Here is a 20,104-nt window from a genome sequence, read left to right as displayed (position 1 = left end):
ATAAATTAAAATGTTAAAATCAAATCTGATATTGTTTTACCTTTTATTTGGTGTGTGGAAGGTGTGCGGAAGAGGGAGTAGTCTTATACGCCGAGTATATAACAAACTCTGTATTTTGAGTGGAAATGTTAGGGGGTCGTCTTATACGCCCAGTCGTCTTATACCCCGGCAAATACGGTACTTGTGCATAAAACTATAGAGGTGTTACTAAGACACAGTTCCAGTCCTAAGTCCATAATCTACAGAATAACAAGCTAATTAAAACTGCAGAATAGCCTGCCCAGCGCAGCTTAGTGGTTGAGCGTCGACCTATGAATCAGGAGGTCACAGTTCAATTCCCGGTCAGGGCACATGCCCAGACTGTAGGCTCAATGGCAAATAAGGGGCATGCCAGAAGCAGCTGATCAATGAGTCTCTCTCATCACTGATGTTTCCATCTCTCTCCCCATCTCCTTTCCTCTCTGAAATCAATAAAAATATATTTAAGAAACAACAATAGTGGAGAATAAGGCACACATGTGATATAGGACACCAGAAAGCTCACTTTAAGAATGTTGAGCACATGGAGAACTACTTACATAGGAAGTAGTGAGAGCTTTATGGCCATGAGAGGCAGCAATGAAACTAGCAATTTTAATAGAGGCAGCAGTTATTGCAAAAGCTGTTCCAGGTAAGACCAGAGACCAGCAAGTAAGCTAAATACCCCAGCTTCCTTTCAACAAGAAAGCAAAAATAGCATACCTTTTTCTTGGAAATGTTCAATTTGCTTCCAATGACTTCTGCCATTTTCAATTTGCTTGTATGCTTGGAAAGCATTGCTGTGAAACAGTCCAGAGCCTATTAAAATAAGTAAGGTAAGTGCCCCTGATGTTTAAAATAACACATTAATAACAGAGTGTCAATCTCTTGGCCACAAAAGGGAGGAACATAAAATCCAGCAAAACATTTCTGCAAATCTAAGAAGAGTCCTTGCCGAGGCCGGTTTGGCTCAGTGGATAGAGCATCGGCCTGCGGACTGAAAGGTCCCGGGTTCGATTCCGGTCAAGGGCATGTACCTGGGTTGCGGGCACATCCCCAGTGGGAGATGTGGAGGCAGCTGATCGATGTCTCTCTCTCATCGATGTTTCTAACTCTGTATCTCTCTCCCTTCCTCTCTGTGAAAGATCAATAAAATATATTTTAAATAAAATAAAATAAAATAAAAAGAAAAAGAAGAGTCCAAATAAGACACCAATGCTAGACACAGGGACCTTGCCATTATAGAGGCAGGACACAAATGTGAAGGCTTTACTATCATTGTACTGGTTAATTAGGGGAGGGAAACAAAACAAAATAAAAGAAACTCATTCAGGTAAAAATAGCAACAATGTTCATCATCAGGTGTATGGTCCACGGGGGGCGGCGGGGGCGGGGGGACGGACGACTTATTCTCAGACAGTGGAAGCAATACCAAAACATTACTTTCTAGCTATAAAGGAAAACTCCTGGTAGGCAATAAAGGAATCCATTGCCTTACTTTAACTCAGTACTCAACCTTAGCAACTACTTATAGGCCAACCAGGTATGTATCTGCTGATGTAATACAATAAAAAGTACATATCACCAGCAAAAATGGATTCTACTCCCAAAAAAGTTGAATTTTAATACCTCAAGCACTTTGTTAAATATATTTACAAGAGAGAAGACCGATAATATGACAAGAGAAAGGATACTATGGGTGTGGCAAAATGAAGAATAGATAACAAATCCTCAGGTAACATTTTGTTCAACATTATTTTGATGACGTTGATGTTAAAAAAATAATCAATTCTGGCTGGGGCTACTGTCTGTGTGGTGTGACCCATGCCCGTGCGGGTTTTCTCCCACATCCCAAAAATGTGCATGTTAGCAAGCTGAGCCTGAGTGAGTGTGTGTGAATGCGCCCTATCCTGGAGGATGCCCTGTCCAGCGTCAGGTCCTGTCTTGCACCCAGAGCTGCTGAGAGAAGCCACCCATGACCCTGAACTAGAATAAGTGGGATGGAAAATAATTATCTTGCTTATAAATCTTCTTACAGGTATGTATAGCTCATTTACTTCAATGTTTAATATTAAAAGTGTTTGAGATCTTTATTTAGAAGTTTGTGACCAGAAGTATGTTGCACAAACTTAACTCTTAGTCTATGATAAAACTGGTTTCATTATCTGTCATTTTGCTTTAAGTTGCCATTTCCAAAAACCTATCAATGACATTAAGTAAGGACTTACTGTACCTGGTTCTGCCACCATCAAGTATATTATATCAATAAACATCACACAAGCATTTAAATAGGAGAGAATGTACTTGGTCTTTGTCCCTAATTCCTGGCACAGAGCTTCAATAACCCTTGGAATGACCAGGAACAAGGAGTATCTTTTATTCTTTACTAGACCCTCTGAACCATACCAGAGTTTATTCTCTGGATGAGGCCCTTAGATAGTTTAAAGGTAAAGCTGGCCAGCCCAATAAGGCCAATGTCTGATTGGAGGGTTGAAACTTTCACCTCTTCCCCCAAGCTCTGCAGAGGGTAGAGGGGCTAGAGACTGAGCTCAATCACATAGCTAATCTATAATAATAAAAGCATATGTTAATTAGACCGGACAGCCGATCGACCTTCTGATGAAGCCGCAGCGGCGGGGGCCGAGGCAGAGGCGTTTAGGGGTGATCAGGCACGTAGGCAGGTGAGCGGTTAGGGGCAATCAGGCAGGCAGGAGAATGGTTAGGGGCGATCAGGCAGGCAGGCAGAGTGGTTAGGGGCAATCAGGCAGGTAGGCAGGCGAGCTGTTAGGAGCCAGCAGCAGTGGGACATCCCCCGAGGGGTCCCAGATTGCAAGAGAGTGCAGGCCGGGCTGAGGGACACACAGACGGACGGGGACGGGCACACACACACACACACACACACACACACACACACACACCAGTGCATGAATTTCGTGCACTGGGCCTCTAGTGACATAATGAGACCTAAACAAAATACTGGACATCCAAAGCTTGGACAGCTTCCTCATCGGTAGACATAGTCATGTACCAGAAGATGGCATACCCTGACTCCACAAGAACAGAAGCCCCTGTACCTGGGACCTGTAAGACCTTGCCCTATGCATCTTTGTTCCTAAGTTACACCTTTCATATTAAAACTGTAACCTGCACTGAATTGTGCTTTCAATGAGTTCTGAGTCCACTACTGAACCTGAGAGGTTGTGGGAACCCTGAATTTATAGCTAGTAGGTCACAGTGTGGCTGGCCCCAGACACTTGCAGAACTAAAGAAGATAAAAGCACTCTTACCAACGTTACACTTTTATTTTAAAAATACAAAACACGGTTACCTATAACACACATAAGAAATGTCGGAGAATGGAAAGAGTTCGCTGGAGAAGAATGAGATTAGACTGGCACACTGCATGTCAGGGTTAGGCTGAGCATAAATATACACTCCAAATGAGGTTTCTTTCTACTCAAAAGTAACTTTACCAACACAAAGAGATACTGCAAACCAAACTGGGTCACTATTTTCTCCTCAGTCCCAACTGACAGAAACCAGAGCACTTTATAATCAAAACTGGACATCTTAAGAAAACATATAACTACTTTTATTCTTAAGCAGGAGGGAACAAATCTGTGTTCTTATTGAATATGGCAGAGTTATAATTCAAAAGGGCTCTATTCTATACGAAATGTGTTCCTTCCCACCCATAACATTTTTTCCCAAGCCCAGCATACAAGGTTATACTTTGCAACCTCCACATAAATTTCTCTGGACTAAAATTAAAGGCCCTACAACCCTACAAATCTAACATATAGACTAAGAAATTACACATAAGAATAAATATTAAACATCTTAGAAACACTTTATACTTTTTAACATTATCATCACTGTGAGATTTTTTTTCATTTTACCTTTAATTTTAGTACCTGTTTTATTCTATCTCAAACTATACTTATTTGAACCACAAAACATTTATATGCTCAATTAGTCTTAAGGCAGCATTAGTTCAGTTTTAACTAGCTAAGGATAATAACAATAACCACACAAAAGAAAAACTCTGATAGCAGTCAAGACACAGAAAATAACAATGGAAATCAACAGCCTGATAGAACACAGAGAAAACAAGAACACTGTAACTTACCTCATGAAAAATATGTAATGATCCTGATGGACACAGATTATGAAAGCTATGGGCAATCCTATTACACCAATTCAGAAGATCCCTTTAAAAAAAAAAAATCAAGAAATAAAAAACCATAGACTAAAGACATCAAAGGCATCAGTTTATTTGGTCCACTTAAGTCTGGGACTCCTGATAACAACACCTCCTTTCTTCAGGCAATGTGAAGATAAACAAGTGTCAGAGGAAGGAATAAGTGAGTGGTCCCAGTCCCTACCCCTGCCAGAAAGTGACCTATCGCTCATTTCTCCCCCATCGATCCACACAAGTAGCAGGAGAAGAGGAGCAACTCTCAGAGGAAACTGCGGGAGTTGCCCATTTCTAATTCTCACTTCTCAAAGGGCAAGTCAGCCATGGAGAATAGAGAGAAAAGGTACATAACTCAGCATGTACAGCAAAATACTAGGGTCTTTTTTAAGACCACGAGTGTCACAAAGGCTATCCAGTGAAAAGAATTATCAGTAACTATTCCCCACTCTGCTTTAAAAGTTATTTTTCAAAGCGAAAATAACATGACAAGTCTTCCTAACGAGTAACTAGACCTGAAAAAAGGATCTGACACCATGAAGCAGCCCAGAAGTCTAATTTCAAACCTGACCTCTTGTAAGCATAGTTCTAGCTGCTAAGAACTTTTGAGGGAAGCAGTTTTTAAAATAACAACTCAAAAAGTGTTTAGTCCAGTACCTTAGAGACAATTCTCTCCCCTCAAGGCTTAGTCTTTTGTTTTCTGTTCTGGCTTCCGAAACTTCCTTAGGTACCTGTTCACATCCAACAGAACTATCACTCTGAGAGTGGTGTTTCTCTCCAGTAAGCTGGGTGTAAATGCCAAGCAGGTGGTCAGTTACTGCCAACAGGCTGGGGTATCTGTTCTGAAGAACCTGACAGAAGGAGAAAAAGGCAAAGAAAATTTAGCAGTAGACACAGTGATTTTTAAAAACACATGTAAACTACTCCTGACACTAGTCAACCAAAAAATGTATAGCTTGCCCCAGCTGGTTTGGCTCTGTGGATAGAGCATCGGCCTGCGGACTGAAGGGTCCCAGGTTCGATTCCGGTCAAGGGCACATGCCTGGCTTGCGGGCTCGATCCCATGTGGGGCATGCAGGAGGCAGTCAATCAATGATTTTCTCTCATCATTGATGTTTCTATCTCTCTCTCCCTCCCTCTCCCTACCTCTCTAAAATCAATAAAAACATATTTTAAAAAAAATGTATAGCTCTATGAAATTTGTCATTTTACCAAGGTATAAGAACTTCCCCCTTACCCACAGCCCCTTCCCTCTCAAAGACTCTAATTTTTTTTCTACCCAGAACTCAGTTGTCTGGCAATCTCACCAGAGCTTAGGATGTAGAAGCCAGATAGGAAAAAAGTCTCTAAAGCAGTGGTTCTCAACCTTCTGGCCCTTTAAATACAGTTCCTCATGTTGTGACCCAACCATAAAATTATTTTCGTTACTACTTCATAACTGTAATGTTACTACTGTTATGAATCGTAATGTAAATATCTGATATGCAGGATGGTCTTAGACGACCCGTGTGAAAGGGTCATTCGACCGCCAAAGTGGTTTCGACCCACAGGTTGCGAACCACTGCTCTAAAGCAACATATACACCCAACTCCCAATAATTTACTCACTAAAGAATCTTGCAAGTACTATTTACTCACTGTAAATACAATTCAAGTATGATTCATTTCTCAGCCAAAAGCAAATTACAAGCAGTCAATTGGAAAGAGAAAATAACCTTTTAAAAGCAAACCACAGTAAAAGGAGCTGGTGTTAAGTACTGATCAAAAGCAGTGATCTTTTTTTTTTAAATATATTTTATTGATTTTTTACAGAGAGGAAGGGAGAGGGATAGAGTGTTAGAAACATCGATCAGCTGCCTCCTGCACACTCCCCACTGGGGATGTGCCCGCAAGCAAGGTACATGCCCTTGGCCGGAATCGAACCTGGGACCCTTGAGTCCGCAGGCCGACGCTCTATCCACTGAGCCAATCCGGTTAGGGCAAAAGCAGCTGATCTTTAAAAAGCAAACAATAAAATTTGAAAAAAACTCATCCTGTTCAACTTCGATAACTGAGAGTTTTCTGCAATATAATACTTGGTGCTCCTAATATTGATTCCAACGTTTTATGATATAAAATTGTTCAATCAAATCTATTTGAGAAGAGAAATATCACGTACATATTAGTAATATTACCATCCAAAATATTTAGATAAGCTTGAAAAGAATATTGTGATTCTAGTTTGTATATAAAATTGGTATATTCAAATTTGTATATATTAAATCGTCTCTAAGTGGTAGCTCAGATTTTATTTCTTCATATCTAGTTTTATTGGAGGATTTTATAACAAATATGATGAAAACATGCTTCAGATGGTTTAAAAATTAAATAAGGACAAGAGAATAATAAAATAAACAAATGCAATTTAACGGTTACACTCGTGGACCTTTCAAATATAGACTATACAGTTTGTGTATGAAGGGAACACCTATAAAATTCATTATACATTTATGACCTTGGTCAAACTATTTCACCCCTAAAATAAAAAGTTCCCTCGCACCCCTTTTATAATCAAACCCTTCCCCGACCCCCTGCCCTGGGAATCACCAAATCTGGTTCCATGGTTTTAAGTATGTCATTTTTATGGACTCATACAGGATTCATGTGTAGTGCAGGTTCTCTTACTCAAGTTGTTTTTGAGATTCATCCAGACATTACTACATGTATCAGAAGTTCATTCCTTTTTATTGCTGAGTGGTAATTTCATTATATAACTATGTACATTTATGATCAGAGTGATAAAAAGCTATTTTTACTTGGAAAAAATTCTTGTCAAGTTTAACACTTTAGTAAAATCTCAGCTATTTGGGAAAAAATTCTGAATTAAAAAAGATTTATATGTATCCACTAACCAGTCATTTTCTACCTTAGCCAAAAATATCTGTTCTTCGTTATCACAAATAAAAAATTTAAACATAGTATCATTTAATAAACTAATCTGACATGATATGGCTCTATTATCAAATGATGTGCATCTTAGAGATTCATTCCTTTGATAAGCATTTATTAAGTACCTACTTTATATCAGGCACTGTTCCAGGGAAAGGACAACAAACAAATAAGGAATGGAGCCCACCCTTAAGTAACTCCATCTGGCATAAGAAGCAGATATGCAAGCAAATCAAGCTTACAACACAAAGGTCAGCCCTGCTTGGGAGATGCACCTGGCAGAGGTCAGCAGTGGCTGTGAAAGCAGAGAAGGCAGGCCATCGAAGGCACCAGCACTAAGACATCTGGACACGTGCAAGGTGTAGGGGAGACAACATTTGAGGAACTGCTAGAGGTGAGTTCCTGGCATGCACCAGGTATGAGAATAGCACTACATAAATAGCTCATTTTTTAAAGTATAATTTGATTTTTTTGGCAAGAAGTAAAAAAAAAATCTTTCTGAGCATAAGACTACTGTGGTTGGCAGCAACAGAAATACAGTTCCTTGAAGAAATTATTTCATTTCCTAAGTAATGCTCACAAGGGTTTTACCACTAACCATTTATTCAGGAGAGTGTTACTGAGATTTATTAGCAAGTCCAAACGCCTAGAAATGACAAGCGAGCTTCTCAAAGTCAACTGTCTAAATATGACATATGCCATGGAAGTGAGGAGGTGAATGCTCCTGTTGTGCTTCCTATGAGCAGGGTAACTCACTGCTATGCATGACAGAAAAAAAAAAAAAATAAGCTTCAGCTTGAATTTAAAGTACAAAAACCAAAACTAAGAAAAGAATAGTTGTCAAATGTTCTCATCCTCTTAAGCCCCAATAAATCACACCTAAATGTGAACTTTAGTCCTCTCCTTTATAGAATAAACTGGAATTTAAGTCTGAAAATTAAACATCTTAAATGTCTACAATTGCAAAAGAAAGTGCTGCATTATGACAGAGCCCTACAACAAATGATGCTTTTAAGTATATTACCAAATAAAAAATATTAGATGAATTTAATACACAAAAATGTTAGCACATTAACTGTTAGCAAATTAGGTTGATGAGTATTTTGGGGATTCATTATATTATTTCCTCTATTTACATGTAAGTCTGGAACTTTTAATAATAAAAAGCAAAAAAGAAAAGCATCAATACTTTCTAATAACCACATACCTCATTCAGTTCTGTCTTATCCATGTTATCCAGGTGAATTTTGGTCCAATGTTTGTCTAGCAGAGTAGCATGACTACTTAGTGGTCGATACCAGTTCCCTCCACAGCTCAAAAGTCTGTATTTCAAAATAAAAAAAGTCACAAAAAACTCCCAATTTTAATCTTGAATTACAACCCTGGTTATCCCTTGCTAGACATTATCTCACATACAAATAAAACTCCCATCCCTTTTGGAGCTATGTTGGACTTCTAGGGCAGATAACAAATGAAAGGCTGTCAACAGACCCAAATTTGACTCTTTTCCTTCAGGGGAGTAATAGAGCTTTAACCAAGTTATTTTCAAGTCACTGCAAATGATTCTATTAGGTGATTTAATCTCAACAACGTATTTCTCTTCCATAAGACATAATTTCAGGAAAGAAAAGACCTACAGCATTCAAGTTCACTGCTAGTTACCAAAAGCTATATACCCAAATCATTTAAAATGTCTGGAGGAATATTCATGAAGCAAATACTCTGGGCAAGCCACATACACCAAAGCCATTTGATTTAATCCTTACAACTGTCTTGAGGGGATCATGCCCTTCTTTATTCCTAACACATAAGGAAGAGAAGGAGAATAATGCCCCTGGCTCACTCAACTACGACTATAAATGACAGAGCCCACAGCTGATGTCCCAGGACTTTCTGGGAAATGTACCTAATAGGAGAGAACTTTACTATCCCCGTAAATAAAACCAGGGTCTATTAAAATCAGCAGGGCCTAGCAAGGTGTTTCTTGAGAACTGTTAGGTTAGTGCCACATTCCATCTGGGAGTGAATACTCCACTGAGGTATAATAAACACTAATATAATCACTAAATATAATGTGACATTAGTTCCACTCTTGGGAATTTTAAGACCTGTACAGGTATAGACTAGCAGCAGGAAATAAGCTGTTGCCTTTGTGTTGTTATACACTGTAGACAAGAACACATACAAAGTTTGCTTTGGTTTTATTCCTATGTTGATGCTTATAGTCAATCAAGTTTTTTAACTGCTTAAAATCTGTACGTCATTATAACCATCATCATGGCAAGCCATTAGTTGGGCACTTACTATGTGAAAGGTTTTCAGGTGGGTTTTTTTTCAATATATTTTTTATTGATGTCAGAAAGGAAGGGAGAGGGAGAGAAAGATAGAAACATCAATGATGAGAATCATTGATCAGCTGCCTCCTGCTAAATGTATCTCCCTGTCTGTCTCTCTGTCTCTCTGTCTCTGTCTCTGTCTCTCTCCAATTAGGTCTCTATAAAAAGCATGAACCTCCTGTGCCAGGTCCTGCCTAGTTACAAAAAAAAAAACCAAAAAAAAAAAAAAAAAGACCGTACCCTTTTATGTAATGATGTTTACTTTGAATTTATATTAGTTCACACAAACACTCCCTCCATGCTTTTGTTCTGGCCCTACGGTCCAGTTTAAGAACCCATTGTGGCCCTCGAGTCAAAAAGTTTGCCCACCCCTGCTCTAGTAGATCTATAAATTGACAGATAGTTAAATAGATATGGACACAATTTATTTTAACAAATTGGCTTGCTTGATTGTGGGGGATTGCATGTCTGATATCCATAGTACAAACAGCAGGCTGAAAACTCAGACAGGATTTGATGTTGTCATTTTTTTAAAAAAATATATTTTGTATTGATGTCATAGAAAAAGGGAGAGGGAGAGAAAGATAGAAACATCAATGATGACAGAGAATCACTGATTGGCTGCCTCCCGCACACCCCCCACTGGGGATTGAGCCTGCAACAGGGGCATGTGCCCTTTACTGGAATCAAACCTGGGACCCTTCAGTCCACAGGCCAACACTCTATCCACTGAGCCAAACCAGCTAGGGCTGTGAAAGGTTTTTAATGCAAGTCGTTTAATCACTTAATCTTTACAGCTTACACTAAATTTTAAAGTAGGTATTATTAGCCCCATTATAACCAGAAAAGAACAAGGTACACACAGGTACAAAGTATCACCTTCAGAACTCAAACCCAGGGCTACCTGATAACAATCTTGCCTCTGATAATTTTTGAAAACATGAAGACAGTTCTTTGTAAAAACACACCCTTATTTTCTAAATTAATTATCTCCATTAAAAGTTGTAAGGGCTCGCCAAAGCCCGTTTGGCTCAGTGGATAGAGCGTCAGCCTGCGGACTGAGGGGTCCCGGGTTCGATTCCGGTCAAGGGCATGTACCTTGGTTGCGGGCGCACCCCCAGTGGGGAGTGTGCAGGAGGCAGCTGGTCGATGTTTCTCTCTCATCGATGTTTCTAACTGTCTATCTCTCTCCTTTCCTCTCTGTAAAAACTCAATAAAATCTCTGTAAAAAATCACATAAAATATATTTAAAAAAAAAAAAAAAAAAGTTGTAAGGGCTCTAACCAGCATGGAGCAATGATTAGAGTGCCAGTCCTCGCACCAAAGAGTTGCAGATTTGGTTCCCAGTCACGGGCATATACTTGTATTGCAGTTTCGATCCCCAACCCCAGTCGGGGCACATGCAGGAGACACCCAATGGATACGTCTCTCTAACACAGTGGTTCTCAACCTTCCTACTGCTGCAACACTTTAATACAGTTCCTCATGTTGTGGTGACCCCCAATTTCATTGTTACAAATTGAACATAATTAAATCATAGTGATTAATCACAAAACAATATGTAATTATATATGTTTTCCGATGGTCTTAGGCGAACCCTGTGAAAGGGTCGTTCGACCCCCAAAGGGGTCGCGACCCACAGGTTGAGAACCGCTGCTCTAACATCAATGTTCCCCCCTCTCTCTCCCCTCCTCCTTCCTTCCCTTCCGCTCACTGTAAAAAAAATCAATGGAAAAAATATCCTTCGGTAAGGATTAACAAAAAGTCAAAGTCATAAGGAATGAAGACTGGCCGGGGGCTCAGTTTGCTGGAGCACTGTCCAGGACAACCAAAAGGCTGCAGAGTTGATTCCCAGTCAAGGCACATATCAAGGTTGTAGGATTGATCCCTGGTTGGGGAGTGTACAGGAGGTAATGGATCTGTTTCTCTCTCACATCAATGGTTATCTCTCTCCCCCATCCTCTCTCTCTAAAATCAACAAAAACATATAAGCAGTCAGGAATGAGAAGGTTGGCTGCCATCAGTTCCAACTAACCTTACTTAAAGTCACCCAGAGAACTCTATTCCAGGACTTTTGTGCACAGCTCTAGTGTACAGACTTTTGAGGAAGAGGTTCCACAGTGGAAATGCGACATACCTCCTGGTTGCAAAGAACTGAAATCCAGGAGCCACTTTTAGACAGTCACCTCGGCCAGGAATCAAGAGCTCTCCATTCTCCAAGAGAGGGATCAGTACGGAAACCTAAATCACAAAACTCCACTGATAAAGCTATTAAGACAAAAGTAACAAAAAAACCCACCCTTCTCCAAATAATAAACAGATGCATAAAAGAAACCTCAGCTCTCATAGCATGAACTAGGATCAAAAGGCAGGTGGGAAAGGCTGAGCCACCCCACTACAGAAGAACAAGTTACTTTCAACATTCCCTGAGTGCCTATATGGACCAGAAGCAAGCAATACCCTCAAAATCCAGACATGCCTGAGGCTTCACAGCCTATGGCAGCTAATGGGAGATGGCTATGCAAAGCATCACACAACATGACCAGTGTGAACCCAGAGATGCACAAAGTGACATGTGAAAAGAGTGGCTGTAAATCAGAAGTGAAGCCATCCCAAAGGTAATGACATTCACCAAGTCTTAAAGTATGAGCCGGTATTAGCCAGGTTCGGTGGGAGTGAAATGGCACATACACTCCAGGCAAAATATTCAAATGGATAAAAATGTATATGCCTCGGTATGGCATGAGAGGACTATGTTATGGTTAGGGCAGAATGTGCATACAAAGTAGTAGAAAAATACAAGGCTTAAAGACAGATGAAAAAGGGCCTCCTGTGTTGAGCAAGGAATTTGAGTTTTTTCATGAAAGTTATTTAAAGGATTTTAGCCTGCGGGCAGGGAGGGAAATTACACTTTTTTTTTTTTAGATAACCAACTGTGCAACATTATGGAAGATAACTAAAGAGTTAGCTTGGAGTGAAAGAGGTGAAAGGACAGCAGCTAGGTAAGAAAGGAAGGAAGAAAGAAAGAGCCCTGGGCTAAGGCAGTGGGATAAGTGAGAACAGAACAGAAAGTCTGAGAAATGTTAAGTCTGAGTGAGAGACTAGAAGAGGGAGACATCAACCTTCTGGCTTGGTAACCTTCCGTGTGGCAGAAAAACTGTTTTGAGAAAGAGCAGACATATTGGACAACTTGAACTTGTGCTCGCTAAGGAATATCCAAGTAGAGATTCTTCAAGAAAAGTGAGGACTGCATATACGGATATGGGGATGTGAGTTTATAGGGGAACAAATAACAAAGAGCCAAGGAAGAGGTTTCTAAAATATCAGACATAATTTTCATTGTTTCATACATGGCCAGGAGCTGAAAGGAAAGCCCAAAACAGCATAGGGGCAACTCCAAGATAATGCCAAAACTTGAAACTAAAAAAAAAAAAAAAAAAATCATCCTAAAGGAGATCTGTAAAAGCTGCCTTAAAATATTAACTGAGAAATTCTGAAAACAAAATAATAATCAAGAAATAAAGTATGTTTTTAAGTAAACACAACTTCACTATGATGATAATTATGTTTAACTATAATCAACTGAACAACACACCTTCTGAAAACAATTTAACAGAAGGGGAATGGTCTGCACAAAACGCAACTCAAAGTACAGGAATTTTCTAATGTTTATCAGACACTGCCAAAAGATCAGGACAAATCATCCGTTTGGCCTTGAATCTGGACTTTGTTATCAAAGAATATACTTAGCAATGGGATAGTGATAGATCCCTAGGTTCTACCATGACATGGATGGAGTATCACTCATACTCATCTACTTCTTGGGCTCTAATTCCACCATCCACCATCCTAATGATTTCCAGGTACCCTGATGTCTGAAAAAATTGCCCAGGAAAGAGAGCACTAGAAAGGGAAAAAAGTCTCAACAAATGCTTTTAACCTGCCTGGTAGCTTATAATTCAGTTTTATTTTTTAAGTCTCATTGGTAGCAATCAGCCTTGGCTGATTAAGAAAAATGAGTTCCAGCCCTATAAAACTGAGTATTAAGACTCTAAAACATGATGATCAAACTGAGGCTCTGCCTAGGCCAATAATACCATTACATCTTTACCTAAAATCATCATAATACACATGTATTTATAGATACTCCTTCCCTTTCATATCTCCCTCTCCTTCACTCTCTCTCCCTCGCCTCCTCCTCTCCTATCCTTCTCTCCCCCCCTCCTTCATGTTATTCTCATATCCAAGAGGGAAAAGTCCATATGCAGTTAAGTATAAGGTTCATGTTAAAAGAAAATTAAAACCAATCTCAGAAAAAACTGTCCAAACTAAGAACTGTTTATTCTGTTATTTGTTTCCTTGGTCATAGTTTATAGACTACAGAGGAAACATGGACTGCCTCCATAGCTAAATTTTATACACATAGAAAAGTGATCTTTTTAAAAACAATAATATACATCCAATATCTTTTCCTTAATGGAACAAAGACAAGCACACTGCTAATACATCATCTGTCCTCTGAGAAGCAGAATCTCAAAGTTCTCAGTGTATCTGAAACAGAGGTAAGATGTTTCCCACTGGGCTGATTCATGGAAGGGCTGTTAAAACTGGCCACATATTTGACTGAAGGAGGGAACTTTTGTGAAATTGGTCACATTATACTACTAAAGGAAACAGTACAAGCAGAATTTTATCAATTTTCTATCAAATAAGAAACCAGCCAAGTAAACCAAGACCTCAAACCAGGTAGGTAACCATGAATGACCTCTTACAACATTTCTCTAATCAAACGCCTATGTTTAAATTATCCCCTAGAATCACTAACAAAATATGCTCTTTAAAGACAGGAAATTAGCAAAGCCACATACCACATCTAAGGGGGCATAGTCAATATCCTCCAGTAGGATCCAGTGTCCTTTTGTGGCTGCCTGTGTCAGGGTGCCAGGCTGCCACACAAACTCTCCTGGGACATCTGTGCAGCGGTACATTCCCAGCAACATCTGCAGAAAGAAAATTATTATTCAAATCACACATCTGAGGTCACTGCTATATCCTTTAATTCTATTAAACTTCTACCTATGTATATACATAAAAGCCTAAGCGACCATCTGACCGGTAGCTGTGACGCACACTGACCACCAGGGGGCAGATGCTCAATGCAGGAGCTGCTAAGCTGCGGTGACCTGGCAGCTGACACACCCAGAACCAGACAGGAGGGAGCCCGATTCTGGGTGCATCGCCTGAGAACTGCCCTCTCACAATCCAGGACCCCTTGGTGGATGTCGGAGAGCCGGAGAGCCGGTTTCAGCCCGATCCCTCAGGCCAGCCCGAGGGACCCCACCGATGCACAAATCCGTGCACCGGCCCTCTAGCAGAAATATAAGCAAGCATTTGTGTTTTTAGAGCTTGGTCCCATCGGTTCTGAAAGACCAGTAACTATTATTATAGTCCCTTAGCAAAAACAGTATTTTAATGCAAACAGTTATAAGCATGCTAATCCCACAAAACTTGCCATTTCTTAATTACCTTACTGTCGGTCTGATCTCCAAGCTGAACTTTGAGAAGTTCAGGGGGCTTCCTTCTACCTGTCATTGCAGCTAAATGTTCAACTAAAGAAGTTTTGCCGCATCCTATTGGTCCTTCCAACAACACAGCATTCTGAGAAGCCACTGCCATAGCCAGGGTCTGAAGATTTTTGCAGACTGACTCAACCAGTACATAAGAACTAAAGGCCAGCTCTTGTTCATGAGAAGAACTGCTGTTACTAGCCTAAGGAGGCAAGTGAGAAATAAAAAGCATGTCAAGAATGAGTCCTTTCTCCAAAAGGCACAGGTTAAATTTCTACAGTGCTTCCTCTGATCTTTACATAAACCTCTGCCAATATATTAGCAGTACCAGAAGTATAACAACAATAGGTATATTATCCAAAGTAAAGATCTGACTGTTTTTTCTTTCCTTTCTTCCTCAACTCCTGCCTTTGGGGGATAAAGTAAAAAATTCACTACCAAATTTAAGAAGTTTCCCAAAATTTCAGAAGCCAAAAAAGCTGACACACAAGGGATGGGGACAAACCACAACTAGATTATTTTTCTTTTCCTTCCTCTTGCCATATCCTAGGGTTTCATATCTAAGATAGAGAATGTATACAAGCCCTGGCTGGTGTGGCTCAATTGGTTGGAGCATTGTCCCATACACCAAAAAGTGGCGGGTTCGATCCCTGGTCAAGGTACGAGTGGGAGGCAGCCAGTTGATTTAAGCTGTTTTCTTTTACATATACACTAAAATATTTAGATATGAAATGATGTAGCATCTGAGAGTTGCTTTCAAAATAATGTGGTATGGGTAAAGTGTGCAGAAATAACAATGAAACATAATTGATCACAAATTTATAATTATTGAAAAAGAGTGATGGGTAGGTAAATGGGGGCTCATTAAACCATTGTTTCTACTTTAGAATGTGTTTAACATTTTCCATAACAAAAAGTTAAAAATAATAAGATAATGTGCCCAATGTTTAATGAGTACAGAGTTTCAGCTTTGCAAGATGAAATGTTATGAAGTCTGCACACCAATGTGAATACACTTAATACCACTGACATGTACACTAAAAAAAGTTTAAGATGGTAAATATTGTGTATTTTACCACAATTAAAATTTTAAAAAAAATAATAATGCACCTAACATAATAGAGGAAAAATGATCTCTTGGAAAAGTGGAATGATTATTATCTTTTAAGAAATAATAATTCTCTAACATGGCTAGTCCCTTAAAGATATGTGAGGATAAAATAAGATTCAGGGCTGAAAGTTATTTGCAACTTCCTGAAGGGCTATCTATTACAGCAATTTAGCAGGTGGGCTGGGCCATAGCACGATTCTGCACTCTGCCCCCAGTGCCATGCCATTGCTACCCAACATCAAGCCCATCCGAACCAGAATCCTTCCTATATTAAAATTCTAATGCTCCAAACATTATCTATGTAAGGAGAGTGGTTAAGAGGAGGTGGGTTTTAGCGACTAGAGGGAAACACAGGGGTCTTGGAAGTGCTGATATCTTAGTGCTGGTTACACAGATATATCCAGTTCATGAATAATCACTGAGATGTACACTTAACAGGTGTGGTTTTTTACATGTATACTGTACTACTACTTTTTTGTTTTTTAATTGCACTACCAAGTGACAAACCTATGGTTCAAGGAACAACCCAGGACTTGTTCCAAGAAGAAAATTGGGTAGGTGTGACCCAAGTAACAACTGATAAAAGACTGCTGCGGGGTGCCTAGCTGGTTTGGTTCAGTGGATAGAGTATCGGCCTCCGGACTGAAGGGTCCCAGGTTCGATTCTGGTTAAGGCAGTAGTTCTCAACCTGTGGGTCACGACCCCTTTGGGGGTCGAACAACACTTTTCACAAGGGTCGCCTAAGACCATCGGAAAACACATATATAATTACATATTGTTTTTGTGATTAATCACTATGCTTTAATTATGTTCAATTTGTAACAATGAAAATACATCCTGCATATCAGATATTTACATGACGATTCATAACAGTAGCATAATTACAGTTATGAAGTAGCAATGAAAATAATTTTATGGTTGGGGGTCACCACAACATGAGGAACTGTATTAAAGGGTTGCAGCATTAGGAAGGTTGAGAACCACTGGGTTAAGGGCACATACCATGGTTGCAGGTTCCCTGGCCCTGGTCAGGGTTCATGCAGGAGGCAAACAATTGATGTGTCTCTCTCACATCAATGTTTCTCTTTGTCTCTCCCTCTCCCTTCCACTCCCTTTAAAAATCAATGGAAAAATATCCTCGAGTGAAGATTAACAAGCAAAAAAAAAAAGACTGCTGGGGGTGGGGGGGTGGGGGGTGAGGACAGAAAACAGACCGGTTCCCAGTGGTTCCAGATTATGGAACCAGATTATAAACTGTTAAGTCTTTCCCAAGTGTGCTCTAGAGCCACATTCTTAGAAAGGTCATTTCATATGGGCAGGGGGAAGTTCTCTGCAGATACCAGCCTCCCCGACAACAGACAAAGAGAAAATTCTGACAGAAAGAGGTGGCTGGGCCTAGCCCCGTGTCAGCCAATGTGCAACCCAAGAGTCTCTGGGCAATTCAGTCTGTCTTTTTTATAATGTTATATAGCATTATAACATGTGCCACTCAACGTCACACAGCTGTCATAGTAAATAAATGAGAGGATGTATAGAAAAGCTTTGCTAAAGTTAAGAGCACCACACAAGCATTGTTATAGTATCAAATTTACCACTGAAGACGGACAACGGGAAAATCAGAGAGGAGGGCCCGAGTAAATGTCTCTTTATCTCTATAAATGGAATAGCAACTTGGCAAACTCAATTTGGCCTGTGTTATTGGTGTTTAGGAGAGGAAGGGGGCACACACCCTACTGATGCCAACATACCTGCGCTCCAGGAGTTGGTGGCTGCCCAGGCAGTACCACACCACAGACAGCAGTCACCCTGGAGGAGAGGTCAGCTGAAACAAGATGTCCCTGTAAGTACTGCGGTTCTTTCTCCTTACGCCACAGGGAAGCTTCTGGATTGGCCAAAACCAAGGCCTTCTCCAAGTCCTGCAGCTGGGCCTCTTCTAGTAACCTGAGTGAAATGAGGATCTCATCAATAACCTTAATCCAGAGGAAACCACATCAAGGTCTTCAGAAATGTTCCTGCTTACCTCAACCTGAAATGAATCAGTTCCTCACTATTAAAAATCTTCTTAAGGAATGACAGCTTGTGCTCTTCATTCATGCAAGTTACCACAGCAAGACAATGGGCTGTGTACCTGGAGAAAATCAAAGTATATAAACTCAGGACCTGCAGGTGATTCTAAAGAATAAAAAAAATTTGCTAGCCAACTGAATACTAGAAAAGGAAATCTTAAAGAATTAAAGTAACACATTTAAGAGTAGAAAATACAAATCAGGTATAATGAATTCACTTGACAGAACATGAAAAAGGTAAAACTCCACTCAAATCATCTCATTTTCCTCTGGTGGGACACATGAGTAAGGAAAGAGAGTAAGAACTCAAAAGTCACCAGCACAAAGGTAACATATTAAATGGTTTCTTTTCCCTCTTTATGCACACAATGATATACTCTCCCCAACATCCCCATATTAGAAGCATAGGAAAAACCGAATAGCTACGCACCAGCGGACCAAGGTGTCGTGGCTTCTGAGGAGAGGAACACACACACTCCAGTCCCAGAGCTCCCGGAACACAGACTGCTCTTGCTGTAAAAACTTGTAGGCTGCTTCCATTAGGTCCCGGAGCTTCATCCGCCTGCGCCCATAGCGGACTGGATTAGCATCTGAACTCTCTAGGAAGAGTCTTTGAAAGACTGGAGAAGTGTCCTTGAAATACCTCAGGGCAAACCTTCAGAAAGAGAATTTTCATTTGTTGTTAGGAAATTGATGTATACATCTCCACTTTGAGACAGGATAACAGAACAGAACAAGAACTCACTAGGGTCTGAGAACAGAGACAGATGCTAAAGCTCCCTAGTCCTAAGATTATACCTGTTCAAGTTCAGGAACCAATATCATGGCATGAGATATCTGACTAAGAGAATACAAACACCAAAGGTACTTATTTTGCAAGTGTTTACTACTGAAAATGCATTCGTTGCCCTAACTGGTTTGGCTCAGTGGATAGAGCGTCGGCCTATGGACTGAAAGGTCCCAGATTCGATTCTGGTCAAGGACATGTACCTTGGTTGTGGGCACGTTCCCAATAGGAGGTTTGCAGGAGGCAGCTGATCAATGTTTCCTCTCATCAATGTTTCTAACTCTCTATCCCTCTCCCTTCCTCTCTGTAAAAATCAATAAAATACATATTTTTTAAATGCACTCATTTTCAACAAATATTAAGTCAGACACTGTTAAATACTGGATGTACAAAACCAAAGAGATACTTTCCTTGAGGAACTTGCTATCTAGTAAGGAAGACAGCCACTTACAGAAACAATGAGAGATGCATACAAAAAGAATCAACTGAACCTTGGTTGCATCTTAACGATGAAGAGAAGATTCTCATGAAACAAAAGGTAGACAGGTTGGAAAAGAATGACAAAAAGCTTCAAGACATACAAAAAAAATTAACAAAATAGCAACAGTAAATCTAAATCCTTCCCTATCAGTATTACTTTAAATGTAAGTGGTTTAAACTTCAATCAAAAGACACAGATTGGTTGAACAGATTTTTTTTTTAAAAAAAGCTCAAACTACACACAATCTATAAGAAACTCATTCTGTACCTAAGAGCACACTGAAAGAAATAAAAAATAATAATAATTCCAGCCCTGACTGATGTGGCTCACTCATTTGGAGCATTGTCCTGTACACCAAAAGGTAGAGGGTTCCACTCCTAGTCAAGGCACATACCCAGGTTGTGGGTTCAATTCCCAGTCAGAGCACGTGCAGGAGGCAACTAATAGATGTTTCACTTTCACATCAAGGTTTCTCTCTCTCCCTCTCCGTTTCTCTCTCTGACTGGGAATCAAACTGATGATCGCTTGGTGCACAGAACAATGCTCAATCCATTGAGCCACACCTGTGGGGCAATAATTTTGTTTTAATTCCATGCAAATAGTAACCAAAGGAAGC

At 40.0% G+C, this 20,104-nt stretch overlaps 1 protein-coding gene across 1 annotated transcript in view; it reads right to left on the bottom strand.

Annotated features, from left to right (window-relative positions):
• Positions 1 to 20,104, bottom strand: part of MDN1 (midasin AAA ATPase 1) — a 161,271-nt gene that overhangs the window by 135,521 nt on the left and 5,646 nt on the right. Inside the window, exons 3-12 of the mRNA XM_015557675.1 lie at positions 18,651 to 18,875; positions 18,175 to 18,282; positions 17,903 to 18,095; positions 15,003 to 15,245; positions 14,345 to 14,476; positions 11,614 to 11,717; positions 8,348 to 8,462; positions 4,871 to 5,064; positions 4,148 to 4,229; positions 742 to 837 (exon numbers count right to left, since the gene is read on the bottom strand). Coding sequence (XP_015413161.1) covers positions 742 to 837; positions 4,148 to 4,229; positions 4,871 to 5,064; positions 8,348 to 8,462; positions 11,614 to 11,717; positions 14,345 to 14,476; positions 15,003 to 15,245; positions 17,903 to 18,095; positions 18,175 to 18,282; positions 18,651 to 18,875 — 1,492 coding nt within the window. The remainder of the gene's footprint in view (positions 1 to 741; positions 838 to 4,147; positions 4,230 to 4,870; positions 5,065 to 8,347; positions 8,463 to 11,613; positions 11,718 to 14,344; positions 14,477 to 15,002; positions 15,246 to 17,902; positions 18,096 to 18,174; positions 18,283 to 18,650; positions 18,876 to 20,104) is intronic.

The sequence above is a fragment of the Myotis davidii genome, unplaced genomic scaffold (assembly GCF_000327345.1).
Source record: "Myotis davidii unplaced genomic scaffold, ASM32734v1 scaffold269, whole genome shotgun sequence".
Taxonomy (NCBI): Eukaryota; Metazoa; Chordata; class Mammalia; order Chiroptera; family Vespertilionidae; genus Myotis; species Myotis davidii.
Note: the sequence above shows the minus strand (reverse complement) of the source record. Positions and strands in the feature narration are given on the sequence as shown.